This window comes from Mustela lutreola, chromosome 8 (genome assembly GCF_030435805.1).
Source record: "Mustela lutreola isolate mMusLut2 chromosome 8, mMusLut2.pri, whole genome shotgun sequence".
In the NCBI taxonomy this organism is placed as follows: domain Eukaryota; kingdom Metazoa; phylum Chordata; class Mammalia; order Carnivora; family Mustelidae; genus Mustela; species Mustela lutreola.
The window spans coordinates 62,605,997-62,621,947 of NC_081297.1; the positions used below are offsets into that span (position 1 = coordinate 62,605,997).

Here is a 15,951-nt window from a genome sequence, read left to right on the forward strand (position 1 = left end):
GCACAAGAGAGCACTGTATCAGGTGAACGTGGGGTGAGCTCACATGTTCTGGGGTATTCATGGAAGGCGGCCTGAGGAACCCCCCTTTTATGACTCTTTGGAATTTCTAATGTGCTCTTCCCTGTTTGATGTCAGCTACTCATTATAATCACCCTGTGAATCTGGCCTTATTATCCTCCTTTTTAATAAACCAAGAAAGTGAGGCTCAAGGAGGTAAGAGTTTGGGGCACCTGGGTGGCTCAGTGGATTAGGCCGCTGCCTTCGGCTCAGGTCATGATCTCAGGGTCCTGGGATCGAGTCCCGTGTCGGGCTCTCTGCTCAGCAGGGAGCCTGCTTCCTCCTCTCTCTCTCTCTGCCTGCCTCTCTGACTACTTGTGATTTCTCTCTGTCAAATAAATAAATAAAATCTTAAAAAAAAAAAAAGAAAAAAAAAAAAAAAAAGGAGGTAAGAGTTTGTCTAAGCCATGGGGCCGGGAAGGGTAGAGCCAGGATTTGAAGCTGAACCCAAAGATCTTTCCCCCACACTGCTGCTACTTCCTGTCTGGGACCTACCATCCCTTCTCCATATCCCCTCTGTTTTCTCTGCTGCTTCTCTCTGCCTCTCCTGACTCAGAATCCTCGCCTTCAGATATCTCCCTTACATGACCCATCCCACGCCATAGCTTCACTTCCCTTTCGCTGGTTTTCTCCTTATGTCTCCCAAGACTGGAGCCATGGATTCCCTCTCCTACCAAGAGCTCCCCAAAGTGGTTAGGGTCAGAACTAGGGCTGTGTGGCCCTAGTTCTTATATGCCAGAACTAGGGTGGCAACTGTCCTGACTTGCCTAGCACTATGCCGGTTTAGGCACTAAAAGTCCAGGCAAAGTGGGACCCTTGGTCATCTTACCAGGATCTGAGAGTTATCTATATCTATGCTTGTTTAGTGTGTTATAATGTTCCATGCCTTTTCACGTGCCTTATAGCATTGAGAAGTTTCCTTGAGAAATATCTTCTCTGAGTCCTTTACATAACTGAGTCTCTGGCGTAAGTGACTTGCCTAAGATCACAGGCTGGTAGAAGCAGGGCTGGGAGCTGAAACCAGTTTTTGTGACTATAAATTTCAGGTTCACTTTCTGTCTATCCCACAGTGTCTCCTGGAGACAGTCCACTAAAGCAGTTACTGAGCAGATAAGGTGGGGACACTTGAAACTACCCACAGAGCCCCTCCCAGCCTAAGGTGCCTTCTCCTCACTGCGGCTCCGCGACACCTGTCTTGTTTTTTCCCACCACCCGCCTTTCCCACCTCTGTAGTTGTTGGCCGCTGTGGTTTCAGTTCCAACTTTTGCAAAAATATTTACTTATTGCATAAATACAAAGGAAAAGGACATTTAAAATATTAGGAAAAAACCCTCCTATAATTCTCAATAAGTTGATGAACTTTTTGGTTACTTTTTAAGCCTCCCTTCTGTGCATTCTTAATTTTTATGAGTTCATGGTGAAGACACACTGGTGTATATTTAGCTTTCTTCATTTAACCTTGTATCATAAGCGTTTTCAACAATGCTGCTACTCAGTCTCCTTGCAGATAGATAATTTTAAATAGTTGTATCTAAATGGACAAGCAAACGTTTAGCCATTTTTTAGACTCTGGACATTTAAGGCTATTTCTCCCACATTTATTATTATTATTAATATTATTACTTTATTTTTATTAAGTTTCAGCTGAAAGCCACCATCCGTTTGAGTTCAGAGGGGAAACACACATTTTTGTTGGATGACACTGATGCTCAATAAAAGAGCTTCATTCCAGGCTTGCTGGCAGTGCTTTCCAGAATTTGGGCCCATACACTAGTGCTGGTCCAGGGGCACTTTGTTACAACTTTGAGAAGAGATAAATACAGAACTTGAGAATAACCATTTAGAAACTTATTATTTTTTCCCATTTACAGTAGAACAATTTTATGTCTATTGAATTTAAAAATAAAAAATTAGGGCCCATATATTGTATATCTTTAAAAAAATTCTCCTCTTAAGGGAAATTTTTAAAATTTTATTTTACAAAAGCATTGGTCTAAAATACATTGGACATAAAAAAAGAGATTTCATGGTAGTTTGTCTTCTGGTCTAGAAGACCATGTTCAGTCCTGAGAGATGCTCAATGCATCTGCAACCACAGACCTTCAGTGCTATAGGAGCTTATCTTCTTTGCAGAGGAGGAGCCTGAGGCACACAGAACAGCACATGATGTACCCAGCAAAATGAGAACAGTCTTGGGCAGAGTCTCCTGGCTTTCACTTGCACTCAATGACCACAATACTCTGTTCTCATGTGATTAAAATTTGGGATGTGCATGGTGGTGATCAGTCACAATAGGGAGCAAAAGCAGGGGGAGGGGAGGGGAGAACAAAACTTTCACCTGATCAGGGTAATGCTATGGTATTACCTGTTCTACCCCTGTCCCAGCTGTGATCAAAGGCAGCTAGACAACCCCTAGCTTTGCCCCAGATCTCCCTGGTCACACCCCAAGACAAACAATTCAACGGTGGCATTTCTCAGGAAGGTATCAGCTAATGATTTGGGGGAAACTGTATAGGAGTTTCCAGCAACTCGGTCCTGAGAGATTATTGCATTCTGATCTCTAAATGGCAAGAGATGAATGATAAATGATCAAGTTGGGGAAGTTTATCTACAGTACAATTTCTGCAACTCATAGGTGTGAGGTTTTAAACAGATGTTGCTGGCAGGCAAACTAAACATAAATATTCCCCTCCCAGGATTCGGAAGGTGCCCAGCCCAGCGAATGCATGTATATATAGGGACTAAGCCAGCTGTCTTGTCAAAGGAGTCATAGCTCTTTTCCTCCTGGGTCTCTGCCTCCTTCCAGCCGGGACTTTTCTTTTGGCTGCTTCTCTGGATGTTCTAGTAACCATGAGCCGCCAATTCAGCTCTCAGTCAGCATTTAGCTCTAGGAGCAGGCGGTTCTATAGCACAGGCTCTTCTGCAGGCTCTGGCGGTGGGAGTCGGGCTGTGGGGTCTGTGTGTCAGGTCCGAGGCAGGTGTGGTGGTGGTGGTGGTGGCGGGTATGGGAGCCATGCCAGGGGGTTTGGCTCTAGGAGCCTCTACAACCTGGGAGGCAGTAAAAGCATCTCTATTAGCTTAGTGGGAAGAAGTGCTAGTGGTTTCTGCCAGGGTGGGGGTGCAGGAGGGAGATTTGGAGGAGGGGGCAGAAGTTTTGGGGGAGGTGGTTTTGGAGGTGGTGGCTTTGGGGGTGGTGGCTTTGGAGGTGGTGGCTATGGAGGAGGTGGTTTTGGGGGTAGCAATTTTGGGCTTGGGGGCTTTGGTCCTTCTTGTCCCCCAGGGGGCATCCAAGAGGTGACTATTAACCAGAGCCTCCTTCAGCCACTTCACTTGGAGGTGGACCCTGAAATTCAGAGAGTCAAGACCCAGGAGAGGGAGCAGATTATGGTCCTCAACAACAAGTTTGCTTCCTTCATTGACAAGGTGAGTACCTCAAGGGCAGGGGGATCTCTGGCCCCTGATCAAATCATTGAGAGGGCCTTGTGCCCTGCCACCTCTTACCACCTTGTATTATCTCAGTTTGGTGGTGACAGTCACTTCCAGAAGTATATGTTCTGAGACCTTAAGAAAGCATTTATTTCATTAGGCCTCAATTTGACTTGCTGAGGGGATTTGTCTTTTCCTTTTGGCCTGAAAGGAGGTAAGAAGTGTGAAAATGTCCCACAGAAAAAATACATGGTGTAGTGACTTTATTCTCATTCATCATTATTTACTTTCCAACTACCCACTCACCCATCCATCCATCCATCCATCCACACATCCATCCACACATCCATCCCACAAACATTTACTAAGCATCTATTATATGTCAGATACCGTGTCAGGTGCTACAGAGTGACAAGAACACAGGTCCCGGCCTCAAGGAACCATGGCACAGTCTAGACGAATGCTCTGGAGGTATTACTAGGGGCTAAAGTGAATAGCATACTATCCTTCATTGGATAGGATATCCTTCATAGGATTCTATCACTGTTCCAAGAATGGGCCAGATGGAGCCATCATAGCCCCTTTCTCTAGTTCCTTAATTAAACTTCATATTAGGGCTGGTCCAGACCCAGGTCAGCAAGTAGAGGCTGGTAGAGGCCTATGATAAGGACTTTCCTCCAGCGTTTCCTTTTGTCCAGAGTTGGAGGCACAGTAGACCCTGTAGGCACCCCAGAAATGTCTTTGTTCTTGGTGATGTAATGGGAAGCACTCTGGGGCACAAAGACCCCTGGATGCTCAGTGACTTTCCCTCAGTCCCATAGGAATTCAGTGTTGAGGCCAGCGCTTGACCTGTGGTCTGACTGCAGATTACCCATGGCTACCGCAGTGGATTCTGACTCTACTTTCTCATCTGGTCTTTCTTCTTTCACCCTTACCCTCATATAGTCCATTCTCAGAGTCACACAAGAGCCACCATTTAAGAACATTGTATCATTGTATCACTTCTATTTTTGAATACTCCATTGGCTGTTTGTCTCATTTGGAATAAAAGCCAAGATCCTATAAGGCCCTGTGTGATCTAGCCTCCGCCCCACAGCTGCTGCTCACTCCCAGATTGCATTTGTGAGAATGAGGCAACATTGCCACCACTGGGTAGAACATCTCTCAAGCTGCAAATTTTGGTGAACAGAGTGAGGACTGGACTTTAGCTCCCCAAGGTACAAACTCATTGCTTGCAGTGACCCTTCACTCCCTCTATGTTCCTTTCCTGTTTCTTTCTTACTTACCAGGACACTATTGTGTTCCTGACCCTTCTAGTACCCCATGCCTGCCTCAGGACCTTTGCTCCTGCCATTCCCTCTGCTTTGAACTGCTCCTTCCTGAGAGTGGTCTGGCTTGATCCCTCACCTCCTTCAGATCTTTTCTCAGATGCCACTATCTTAGCAGAACCTTTCCTGATTTCCCTTTCGAAGTAGCACCTACATACCAGCATCCTTATCCATCCTTATCCCTGTGTTACTTTTCTCCGTTGTCCCTAAGGCCATTTGACACACTGTATATTTCAAATGCCTCTGGGTGTAGACTATCCAGGGCAATTACCACCCTGGCATAGAGGATTCAAGCTCAGCTGAACAAGATCAGGCCGGTATCCCCATGGGAATAGATGGACACCCCCCCTTTCCTTCTAGAGGTCCTTTATCCTTGCCTTTGGTTCTACAAAAGCCTTTGTGTCTATTTCTACTCTCTGAGTGTCCAAGCCTGACACCTGAAGGGCTGACTAGACTTGTCATTCAACATGTATTTATTGAGTAATTATCATATGCCAGCCTATTCTGGGTGTTGGAGATTCAATTATAAACAAAACAGACAAAGTCTCTGCTTTCTAGGAGTTTCTAGTCTATTCAGAGGGACAGTTGTCTACACTTGGAGGCAATTCCAAAGCCCTTAGCATTTCACTAGTCCACAATACTTATGAACTGTCTTCTCTGTGTTGGGCATTGTGTGTCTATGGGTCTGAGCACCTTGTGTTCACAGGAGATCAAAGCCAACATGGGCCTGCCTTCCTGAGGCTCCCCCAGCCAAGGAGGGTTATGTTCAAACAGCACTAAGTGACGGCAAGTCACACTAGATGCTCCGGGGAAGGGACTGAGGGCTATAAAGGTGAGACACCAGGAGAATGCCACTTTAGTTGAGATCAAGAGGGTAAATGCTTAGCCAGGCAAAGAGTTGCTGGAGGCAGCAGGAGGTCGCTGGGGCTGGACTGTAATAAACAGGAGGGAGAGGAGCATGACAAGTCAAGAGGGGTATGCTTTTTCCAGAATGAAGGTGAGCTCAGCATGATGCTAGTTTCATCTGTACAGATGGGACATAGCCCAGGTATGTTTTGGGGGGCCTGGGAAAAAACACAATGGCTTTCAGTGATTTTTCTAGCTATTAAATCCTACTAAAATTGCCTGGCACTCTTTGCACCCAGTCTCTGCCTTTGCAGTTTGGGTGGCCTGACGAAACCATGGGTTCCTTTGCTGATGTGCTCTGAGTTATCGTGTATGTGCACAGGGAGAAGGTCCTCTGGCTAACCTGCCCCTCATTGTTTGATGTGGAGATTCCTTGTGGGTCCATGAAATTTTTTCCTTCAGTTCCTGCAATACTGAGCACAGGGCTGAGACCCCATGTCTGTTTGATTTGTCTACCTCCTCGCAATGCTGCTAGAACAAAACTAGGCCAGGTGGCAGGAATTTCCCATGGCGGGGGTTGGGAGGGCGTTCAAGCTGAGACAACCTGTGAGATCTGCTTGCCTTAACTCTTGCTTTAATGAAGCTAAAAATATGAGCCATGGGGAATAGTGTTCACTGTCTCCCAGCCTAGAGTAAAAATTCAAAGGGAGTTAACAAGGCTGGCCCCTTGGAAGGGCAGTCCTAAGGGCTGGGTGGCATTGTAGGGGAGTGTCTTCAGGGTTCTGTCCTGACCACACCAAGCAGTGGGTTTGTCCTCATACACAACTCCCAGGAGGATTCTGGAATGTTTGTGTGTGTGTACACGTGTGTGTGTGTTTCTGCACCCGAGGGAAGTATAGAGGCATCCCCTATCTTCACCTAAGGCGTGGGAAGGGAGGCTCCATCTAAGGGCCACCTGTGGGGGTAAGGTGAAGGTTGATCACAATCTTGCGGAGCACAATCCATGCACTTGGTCTGCACAGCCAGTCAGCTCTCTGGACCCTGTACCTGACCTCTGTGCCCAGTTTTGGAAGAAGAGGTAGTGAGAATATAGGATGATGTCCACTCTCCATTTTCCATGTCAGTGAATGTTAATGAAGGGAATCGCAACATGAGTATTTCCCAAACACTAGATAACCCCAAAGTCCTTACTTTAGGGCATGCTTATGCATTATATAACATTTCTAAAAAGTGGGAATGGGGCACCTGGGTGGCTCAGTTGGTTAAGCATCTGACTTCGGTTCAGGTCATCATCTCAGGGTCAAGGAACTGAGTCCCACTTCAGGCTTCCTGCTCTGCGGGAAGTCTGCGTACCCACTCCCTTTGTCTCCCCCGCCCCCGTCATGCTCTCTGTCTCCCAAACGAGTAGATAAAACGTTATAAAAGAAGTGGGGCAACTTGTTTTTAAAATTCTGAGTTAGCATTTATGTGAGGTGACCTTCTGAAACATACACTGGTAGGAAATGGACATGGTGGACCCCGCAGGATGGGGGCACCCAGGCTGTTTTGGTCAGAAATCAGTATCATATTCTTAGTCAAATTGTTTCCTCCCTCTTATTGTCTCCTCTTCTCAATCACAGACAACATTTCAAAGAGAAATGAGCCTTGGATATTAATGTTTCAGACGCTCTGCATTCTTTACGCTGCATTTCTTTACGCTGGGGGTGTGGTGTGTGGGAGTGACAGCTCTGTGGTATACGTGGCTGTAGCTGAAGAAAAGAAGGCACTCCACTGGAGGTGGTTGACCATCAAAATCAGAGTTAGCTTAGTTTTTTTTTTTTTAAGATTTTGTTTATTTATTTGATAGGGAGAGACACAGCGAGAGAGGGAACACAAGCAGAGGTGAGTGGGAGTGGGAGAAGCAGGCTTCCCGCCGAGTAGGGAGCCCAATACAGGGCTCCATCCCAGGACCCTGGGATCATGACCTGAGCTGAAGGCAGACGTTTAATGACTGAGCCACCCAGGTGCCAGGTGCCCCCAGAGTTAGCTTAGTAACTCAGAGTTAATTTTAGGCAAGTTGACCTTATAGCCCTTGATCAACCATCAGAAACCACATTGTGTTCTGTGTGTCCTGATCCCACAGAAAGGGAAGCTCTCTGATCCCAAGGGGGACCATCTTGATTCTCTGAGGTCAGATATGCTGTCTGGTTGCCAGACTTGCTACCCGTGGGGGTGCTTCTTGGACCCACAGCCCAGGATGAACTTGGAAGTCTCTTGCTGTTAGGTGCGATTCCTGGAGCAGCAGAATCAGGTGCTGCAAACGAAGTGGGAGCTGCTGCAGCAGGTAAACACCTCTACTCGGACCAACAACCTGGAGCCCATCTTGGAGAACTACATCAGTGAGCTGCGGAGGCAGGTGGATTTCCTCAACACCGAGCAGATGCGCCAGAACAGTGAAGTTAGGAACATGCAGGATGTCGTGGAGGACTACAAGAACAAGTGAGACCCCAGGAAGGGTAAATGGGCCAAGAACTGATTCAGGGGCAAGATGTTCTGCTTTCGTGTTACTATGTCAGGGGGGACCAGGGTCCCTACCTAGCTCTGTACTGTACAACCACAGAGGGCACCATCTTGCCTATGGCAGCTCGGGTAGGATAGTTCTCAGTTGTATTGGGTGGGAAGGGCAGACTATCCTCAGGGTGCTGGGCCCAGATGAGCCAAGGTCTAGTGGGTTTTGCCACTTTCTGACTGCTTGCAACTCTGTCTTTCTAAGCCTTTAGTTTTTATCTTAGTAAAGTAGGGATGGTAAGCACCCTCCCTATTGGGTTGCTCTGACAGGCAGATCTGGGTTCTCAGGCTTCAGTGTGCAGCAGGTTGGTTGAGTAGGCCTGGAAAAGCACCAGAGGGTTTGCATTTCTGGTATGCTTCCACGTGATGCTGGTGGACTGGGGACCACACTTTGAGAACCACCTGTTTAGATGACATTATGCTTGATGAGTTCCTAGGCTGTGTCTGCACATACTAAGCACTAGTTTTTATTAGTCAGAATTGTAGGGATGGCAGGACTTGTCTAATGCCAGATCAGCTGCTCCTGCATCCTGTAGGCAACCGAATGGCTTCTCTCTCCCCATGTGACAGTGCAGGGTGTTACTCTTGACGCCACCCTGACATGCCAATCAGAAAGTCAAGAGGTTGTGGCTCCAAAAGGGCAAGATGAAATTCACACTGAAGGTGTTGGGGGGCAACATGGTAGGTGACATTTTTTTCTCTTTAAAACAATTTAGCAAAAGTGGCTATTTATGTTCTCAACTGCAAAAAATGAGTGAGTGCAACAAATTTACAAAGGTAAAACATCAAAAGAAAGAAGGACATTTCAGGGTGGTTCTATGTGGCTCTGCATTTTCCACTTTGGATTGTTGTCCTCTGTACTGACCTGGAAGGCCCAGAACTGGTTTCAGCTGCTTGTCTGTGAGAGTGGCAGGGGATAGTGAAAGTCTAGCACTAAAAGTTTGAATATTCCAAGCTGCCTGATGTGAGGAAAAATCTCAAGGAGCCAAGGTCAGCCTCAGCAGCCTATCTGTGTCTCTTACTCCCCCCTACAGATACGAGGAAGAGATCAACCGGAGGGCCAACACTGAAAATGACTTTGTCGTCCTGAAGAAGGTGAAGGATGGGGGTGATCCCAGGGGGACAGTGGGCCCAGGGGGCTGAGCAGAGTGAGGAACTACTGTGGGATACTATGTGACCAAGAGGGGAATGGTGACCACTGGGGGCAGCTTGTTGAGGGTGTGGCCTGAATGAAGGCCCCTGCACTGAAGGGGTTAAGTCTGAAAGTGATGTTGATATCAATCTTGAGACTTCCTGGAGTACTTTTATCTCTACAGTCCTGAAGGCAAAGTTCAATCAATTGACACCTGTCAGTCATGTGCAGCCTTGAGACCTGGGGAGGGACCTGAGGCGCTGTGTGTGAATGACTGGGATGAAGGGCTTAGTGTCACATTTCCTTCTGGCCAGGAGAGCCAGAGATTTTGCAGGTCCCTCACCTGAGTGAGGTGAGGAAATTTGCAGTCAAGGAAATAAACCAAGAGAGGTTTAGCCACTTGCCTGGGTCACCCTGTGAGCGTCCAGGCAACACTTGGACAATAAAGTCAGACTATTTCTGTTTGCTGATCAGGATGTGGATGTTGCTTACATGAGCAAGGTAGACCTGGAGTCCAAGGTGAATGTCCTCTTTGGAGAGATCAGTTTCCTGAAGTATTTATTTGATATGGTAAGTTCAGTCCTCATGAGAAACTCTTCTCTTTCCTCACATGTCACAAAGGGCTATTGGAGGTGGAGGCCTGAAACCCAACATGACCCACTAGGAACTTCTCTCCCTAGTCACCTCAGCTCTGTGGGACTGGAGTCAATCTCCCAATCCCCAGTGCTCAGATTCCTGGGTGCAGGTGCTGGAGATGGGAGGCAGGGAGGGTCCTGAGGGAGAAGATGGAATAGCCCTTTTTTCTACCTAGACATGAGGTTAATACCCAGCACATACAGGAAGAAAGCCGACCAGAAATCTTCATCAGTGCTGGGAAGCCAATAGGGCTATTGGGGAATTCTGTAGGAGAGGACAATGTGGATCCTAAAGGGAATGAGGATGAAGCCTGCAGTGGTGAGGGATAATATGCTCCTACCCCTGACCTTAACTGTTGCCATGTCTACCTTGGGCCAGATGTCGTGCGAGGAGCTTTGCCATGTCTCGGTCTTCATTCTGTTGATAAGAGGGCTGAGGCACTCAGAGACTCAGTCACTAGTTCAGTCCCTCAGCTAGTCACTAGCTAGTTGGCAGTAGAGCCCAGGCTCAAAAGTGAGGGAATGGCTGCATGTATTTCTTAAGGAACAAGTCTGCCTGTCAGAGAGCCCAACCAAAAATGGCAGCCAAGCCAACTAAGGCAGGGAGAGAGGGTACAGGAGAGGCATTTTGTGCAGGGGGTGCCTACAAGGGCTCTGGATTCATGCTCCTTTCTTCTCCCTAGAGACTAGGTCTGGGGGCCTTTACCTTTAGTTAAGGTACCTCTTGGGGTGAACACCTATTCAAAGATCTTTCCCCAAGACTCCCATCTGGCCCAGACTTCTGTTTTCCCCAAAGAGACTTGAGGGGACAGGAGAGGGAAACTGAGGCCCCAGGAGGAAAGTGGAAAGATTCATCCTGGGTTCCATGCCTTGCAGGAGCTGTCCCAGATGCAAACCCATATCAGTGACACCAATGTCATCTTGTCTATGGACAATAACCGCTTCCTGGACCTGGATAGCATCATTGATGCAGTGAGGACCCAGTATGAGCTAATTGCACAGAAGAGCAAGGATGAAGCTGAGGCGCTGTACCAGACCAAGGTGAGCACTGCTGATTTTCTACCCAGACTTGGTACCCCAAACCAGACATAGCCTCAGAATTTCTACCATCTTCCTCTTATTTTGGAAGTTATATATATATATATACACACATACATATATGTATCTCTATACATTATATATATATACACACACATATATATGTGTATATATAACCTATCTAATCTCATTTGCTCTTTATGACAAGCCTGCAAGGTAAAGATTTGGCTACCCTTATTTTGAAGATAGTGGAGTATGACCTTCCCTAGTTTCTATAGGGTCTTATGGCAGGTAACGGACAGAAGCAGGACTTAAACTTAGGTGTCCTGTCTACAAACCCATTCCCTAAACCACTTATGATGTTTTTTATTCTTGCTTTTTTCCATTATGATATCTTCTAAACTGTAGTTTTGTACTTTTGTCTTTCACTTATTATTTGTGAATGCTGTTCTGTGACATTAAATATTATACATCATTTTAATAGCAGCATGGTGTCCATGGTAAGAATATACCCTCATTTATGGCATAAACATCTCTGTGGCTAAGTTTTCGGGCACATTTCTGATTACTTATTTATTATCAGTGGACTCAGACCTTTTTGGAGGGTGAAAACTGTAGTTAAGGATCAAAGGCTGGTTCCTTCATTCTGAACTCCTGGCACTTGAGATCTTTCTCAACACCAATCCTAGAGGGCCTCTGTCCCCCTGCCCTATAGGCAGGCATTCCGAGCAGGGTGGATTTCAGTGTCAGACCAGGGAGGTAGATGGTCAACAGGGAAAGCATCAGAATGCAGAGCTTCCCTTGAACCAGCAACTCTCCCCACTCCCTGCCACCTTACCTCCTCCTGAGCCCTGTGGGAGCTTACTGATGGGGCCACATAGATACAGAAATGACATAGAGAGGAGAATGGGAATAAACAAGGGGCATGCTGAAGGCCTCTGAGGAAATCAGGTCTTGCCTGCTAGGGAAACCATCCTGGAAAAGGCTAGGAAGGAATGTGGTGTGCTGGAAAAAGGGAAGAGGTCCCGGTGTTGGTAAAGGCCAGCAGTAAGGCCTAGATGAGGGAACAAGTAAGTGGAAAAGGGCATCTAGGAGCAGCTTTGTCTAGGATTTGGGTCTGGCCAGAGACTGGTGAGAAAGAGGGCGGCTTGAACAAGACTGTATGTGTGTGTGTGTGTGTGTGTGTGTGTGTGTGTGTGTGTGTGTGTGTAGGGGGGGTGTCATGGCTCAGATGAGGGACATTTGGCACAAGAGTGAGTGTGTTATCAGGGTATCACGGTTCTGGGGATGGGGCATAGCTGGGAACTGTCCCAGGAGAGCAGATTCGGGTGGGGCCTGAGAAGGTAGACTCACTCCCTCAAGGAGGGCCTCCTGCAGTGCAGCAGGCTGACCATGATGCCGTCTTTGTTCTCAGTACCAGGAGCTCCAGATCTCGGCGGGAAGACACGGAGACGAGCTGAAGAACAGCAAGATGGAGATCGCTGAGCTCAACCGCACCATCCAGAGGCTACAGGCAGAGATCGGCAATGTCAAGAAGCAGGTGAGAAAGATGCTCAGGGTGGGCTGTCCGGACACGCCACCCCCCACAGGGCCCTGTCAGATGGGGCTCCTGAAACTCACCTCCCATTCCGTTCTTCTCTGCGACCGTCCCCTGGGCAGCTTGAGCAGATGCATGTGGCCATTTCGGATGCAGAGGAGAGAGGAGAGCAGGCCCTTCAGGATGCACGGCAGAAGCTTGGGGACCTGGAGGACGCCCTGCAGCAGTCCAAGGAGGAGTTGGCGCGGCTACTGCGTGACTACCAGGCGCTTCTAGGGGCCAAGCTGTCCCTGGATGTGGAGATCGCCACCTACCGCAAGCTGCTGGAGGGCGAGGAGAGCAGGTGGGCCCTGCTTCTGGGGCCAGCGTGCAGGCTGCCCCCATGGGGTGGTGAAACTGACTATTTGGAGAGAAAACAGTCCTTGCTTTCTGGGAAGATGAGTAGATCTGGCTGAGTAGAAGCATTAAAATCAGAAGCAGAAGATATGTCATTGTCTTCAGTCCCCTGCCTCCCAGCAGAATGCCCCTATACCCCAGCCTAAGCCATGCAGCCAGTGCTAAATGGCTTCCAGAAACTGCTTAAAACCCTCTCTAGCCCCACACTCCCTGACTCCCTAGCCTGTGCACCCACCTTTCCCTAAAGCTCGGGGACAGTTTTCACTTCAGGGGAATGTCTCTGCTCCGGATGTTTCCAGGCTGTCACCTGCATTCCCCTGGGCTTTGCTGGTCTGGCTGATGTGTGTGCTTTGGTTTTACAGGATGTCCGGGGAGCTGCAGAGCCATGTGAGCATCTGTAAGTCACAGGGCCCAGGGGGTGGGCTGTTTGGGGCGGGGCAGGGCAAAGGGAGGGCCCCGGATGGCTGACCAGCCAAGGACCACGCTCAGCATTCTAGTTTCCAGTCCTGCACGGTGAAAAAAAACAGTGAGCCAACAAATTGCAAAGCCTGGAAAAATTCCCTGAACCAAATTGTTACGATTTTAGTTTTTAATGTATTTTAGTGTTCACGAGACCTAATAATCAGTAGCAGCTTAGAACTTGTCGGGGTGTATGGATAATGAAAGCAGGTCCTGACGTGCTTTGTCTTTTTTTATTATTATTATGATCATGTTCAATTAGCCAACATATAGTACATCATTGATTTTTGATGTAGTATTCAACCATTCATTAGTTCCCTAAAATACCCAGTGCTTTCTCCTATGAAGAATACTTTGAAAAGGGAAAGCCTTTCATCCGAGGTAACTTTTTGCAAGTCAGATGCGGCCAGCCACTAAGGATGCAGGAGGCTGCCGGAAGGAGGGTGCAGAGAGGTGCAGGGGGGAGGTCCAGGCTGGTGCCCTGGCCAGCCCTTCTGACCCATGCTGGGGATACCCTCTCCCTACAGCTGTGCAGAGCAGCCAGACGACCGTCAGCGGCGGGGGCGGAGGGGGCGGCGGCAGCCGTGGCTCTGGAGGCTACGGTGGCGGCGGCTATGGGGGCTCCGGCGGCGGCTCCCGTGGGAGCGGAGGCAGCTACGGCGGGGGCTCCCGAGGGGGCAGCGGAGGTGGTTACGCGGGTGGCGGCGGCGGCGGCAGGAGCTACGGAGCAAGCAGCCGGAGCAGCAGCAAGTACGCGGGCAGAGGCAGCGGCGGCTCCTCCCGCGTGCAGATCATCCAGACCTCCACCAACACCTCCCACAAGCGGATCCTGGAGTAGAGGGAGGCTCACACACACCCCCGCCGGCAAGGCGCTATCCTGTCCCCTCCCCCGCGCCCTTCCTGAACCCTTCTCACTTACCTTTCTCTCCTGGGTCTCAGCAGCTTTGCTAACACATTCCACGCTAGAGGGGGAAGCAGGTGGATAACCCCAAACTGCAGATCTGGCTTTGGAGGGCGCTGGTTGGCGGTCAGAATCACAGCCAGACGGCTCTCGGCTCAGACTCCACTCAGCTGGCCCTGCTCCTGCCCCTGGGGACACCCAGGGCCCCAGTTTAGCACTGGAGAAAGACAGCCTGTAGACTCTCCACCAAGCGGATGATGGAGAGTTAATGTCAAGGATATCAGGTTTCCTGCATCTTTCCTGTACCTGAGATGCCCTGTGAACAGTAATCCATCCCTTAGGGGACCTGCAGAATGAGGACTTTGGGCCAGTCGCTTGGCAAGGCGAACCTCTGTGCCACGGACGCATTCTTGTCCGTTGGTCTGTTAGCCTCATGCTTTCACGTCGGTGGAGAGTATGGATTTGCTGTCCTCATCAGACACCACAAAGTCGTGTCTGGTCCTGATTCTGCATCTCTGTCTTAAGCATTGTTCTCTGGGTTAACAACCCAAGGTGGGAGCATTTCAGAGGGCATGTGTCCTTGTCCCCTGGGAGGACTAATTACTGGTGAATAGAGGAGTCAGTGGGCAAGCAGTGGAGCTCTGCTCTGTCCTACCCCTCCTGCCAGTTCCATTCTCTGTCAGTCTGGCCCTTCCTGAATTCTGCTCCATAATGGCCTTCCTGAGAATTGTCCAGGAGGCTGGGCACATGCAGCCTAGCACTGTTGTGTCCATGTGCCAGGCCCTGAGGAGTTGGAGGATCAAGCATGGGTCTCAGGAGGGTTCTATCCTGACCAGTCTGGAAGCTGCTGGCCTGGTGTCCTTTCCTGGGGTCTCAAAGCCCCTCTGTTTTCCTCTTCTCTGTGACTGGGCACTTCGGGAGAATTTGACCCTTTCCTTCAGGCCTTCACAGGTGTTTGCAATGCGCTGGAGGGGACAGGAAGGGGAAACTATCAGCCAATGAGCGGGCCTGGAGAGGGGGAGGGGGAGGGCAGTGTTGCTTCTGAGATCTGGAGTCACCTTCGCTTCCTTGCTGAGTCCTAAAGCAGCCTCCAAGTCCGTGATTCTGTTGGGACCTCAGACGGGCTCAGTGGGGGTCCCTTCATCATTTCCTGGTTGAAGGTTGTACCTTGAAGGGCTTGACATTTTTGGTGTTTCTACAATAAAATTTTCTGTGACCTCAAACTACTGTTGAGTCAGAGATAGGTGATTTCTTCTTAAGTTTCTGCAGGCCTCGGCAATTATTCATATCTGGAAATTATTATTTTTATTATTTTTTATTAAATGAGTAACACATGATCTTAAAAGACCTCGCAGACATAATCTTACTAGTGTTTAAAGTGGCTGTTCATTCCAAAGTCACTTACACATTTATTCAGCTCCTGCTGTGTGCCAGGCAGTGGCCTTAGCCCTGGGAGTGCAGTATTGACTAAACATGTTTCTGAATCTTCAGGTACTCACAATCTAAACGTTAGGGTATGGAAAAGGGGAGAGTTCAGAAAGAGGAGAAATCAGAGCAATGTGTCCCTGTGGACCTTTTAGTCTGAAGGTGGAAGCAAGGTCTGTCCTGTGGTCACAGGCAGACCCTTCATTGCAGGAGTGGTGGGACCT

At 48.7% G+C, this 15,951-nt stretch overlaps 1 protein-coding gene and 1 long non-coding RNA gene across 3 annotated transcripts; one reads left to right on the plus strand and one right to left on the minus strand.

The window, feature by feature from the left end:
• The first annotated feature begins 2,841 nt into the window (after window positions 1-2,841).
• On the plus strand, window positions 2,842-15,511 carry KRT77 (keratin 77). 2 transcript variants are annotated; one of them, XM_059185259.1, is made up of 10 exons: window positions 2,843-3,175; window positions 3,233-3,480; window positions 7,921-8,135; window positions 9,239-9,299; window positions 9,811-9,906; window positions 10,848-11,012; window positions 12,424-12,549; window positions 12,669-12,889; window positions 13,305-13,339; window positions 13,929-15,511. In XM_059185259.1, the coding sequence occupies exons 1-10, from the start codon at window positions 2,908-2,910 to the stop codon at window positions 14,237-14,239; spliced, it is 1,746 nt and encodes a 581-aa protein (XP_059041242.1). In that variant the 5' UTR covers window positions 2,843-2,907; the 3' UTR covers window positions 14,240-15,511. The 2 variants fall into 2 exon arrangements, with proteins under 2 accessions (XP_059041241.1, XP_059041242.1); XM_059185258.1 differs by having other exon boundaries at window positions 2,842-3,480.
• Window positions 8,043-12,779, minus strand: LOC131838718 (uncharacterized). Its single transcript, XR_009356680.1, has 3 exons — window positions 12,630-12,779; window positions 12,363-12,516; window positions 8,043-8,123 (listed from the first exon to the last, which is right to left on the minus strand). It is a non-coding gene; the product is annotated as an uncharacterized LOC131838718 (long non-coding RNA).
• Window positions 15,512-15,951: the final 440 nt, after the last annotated feature.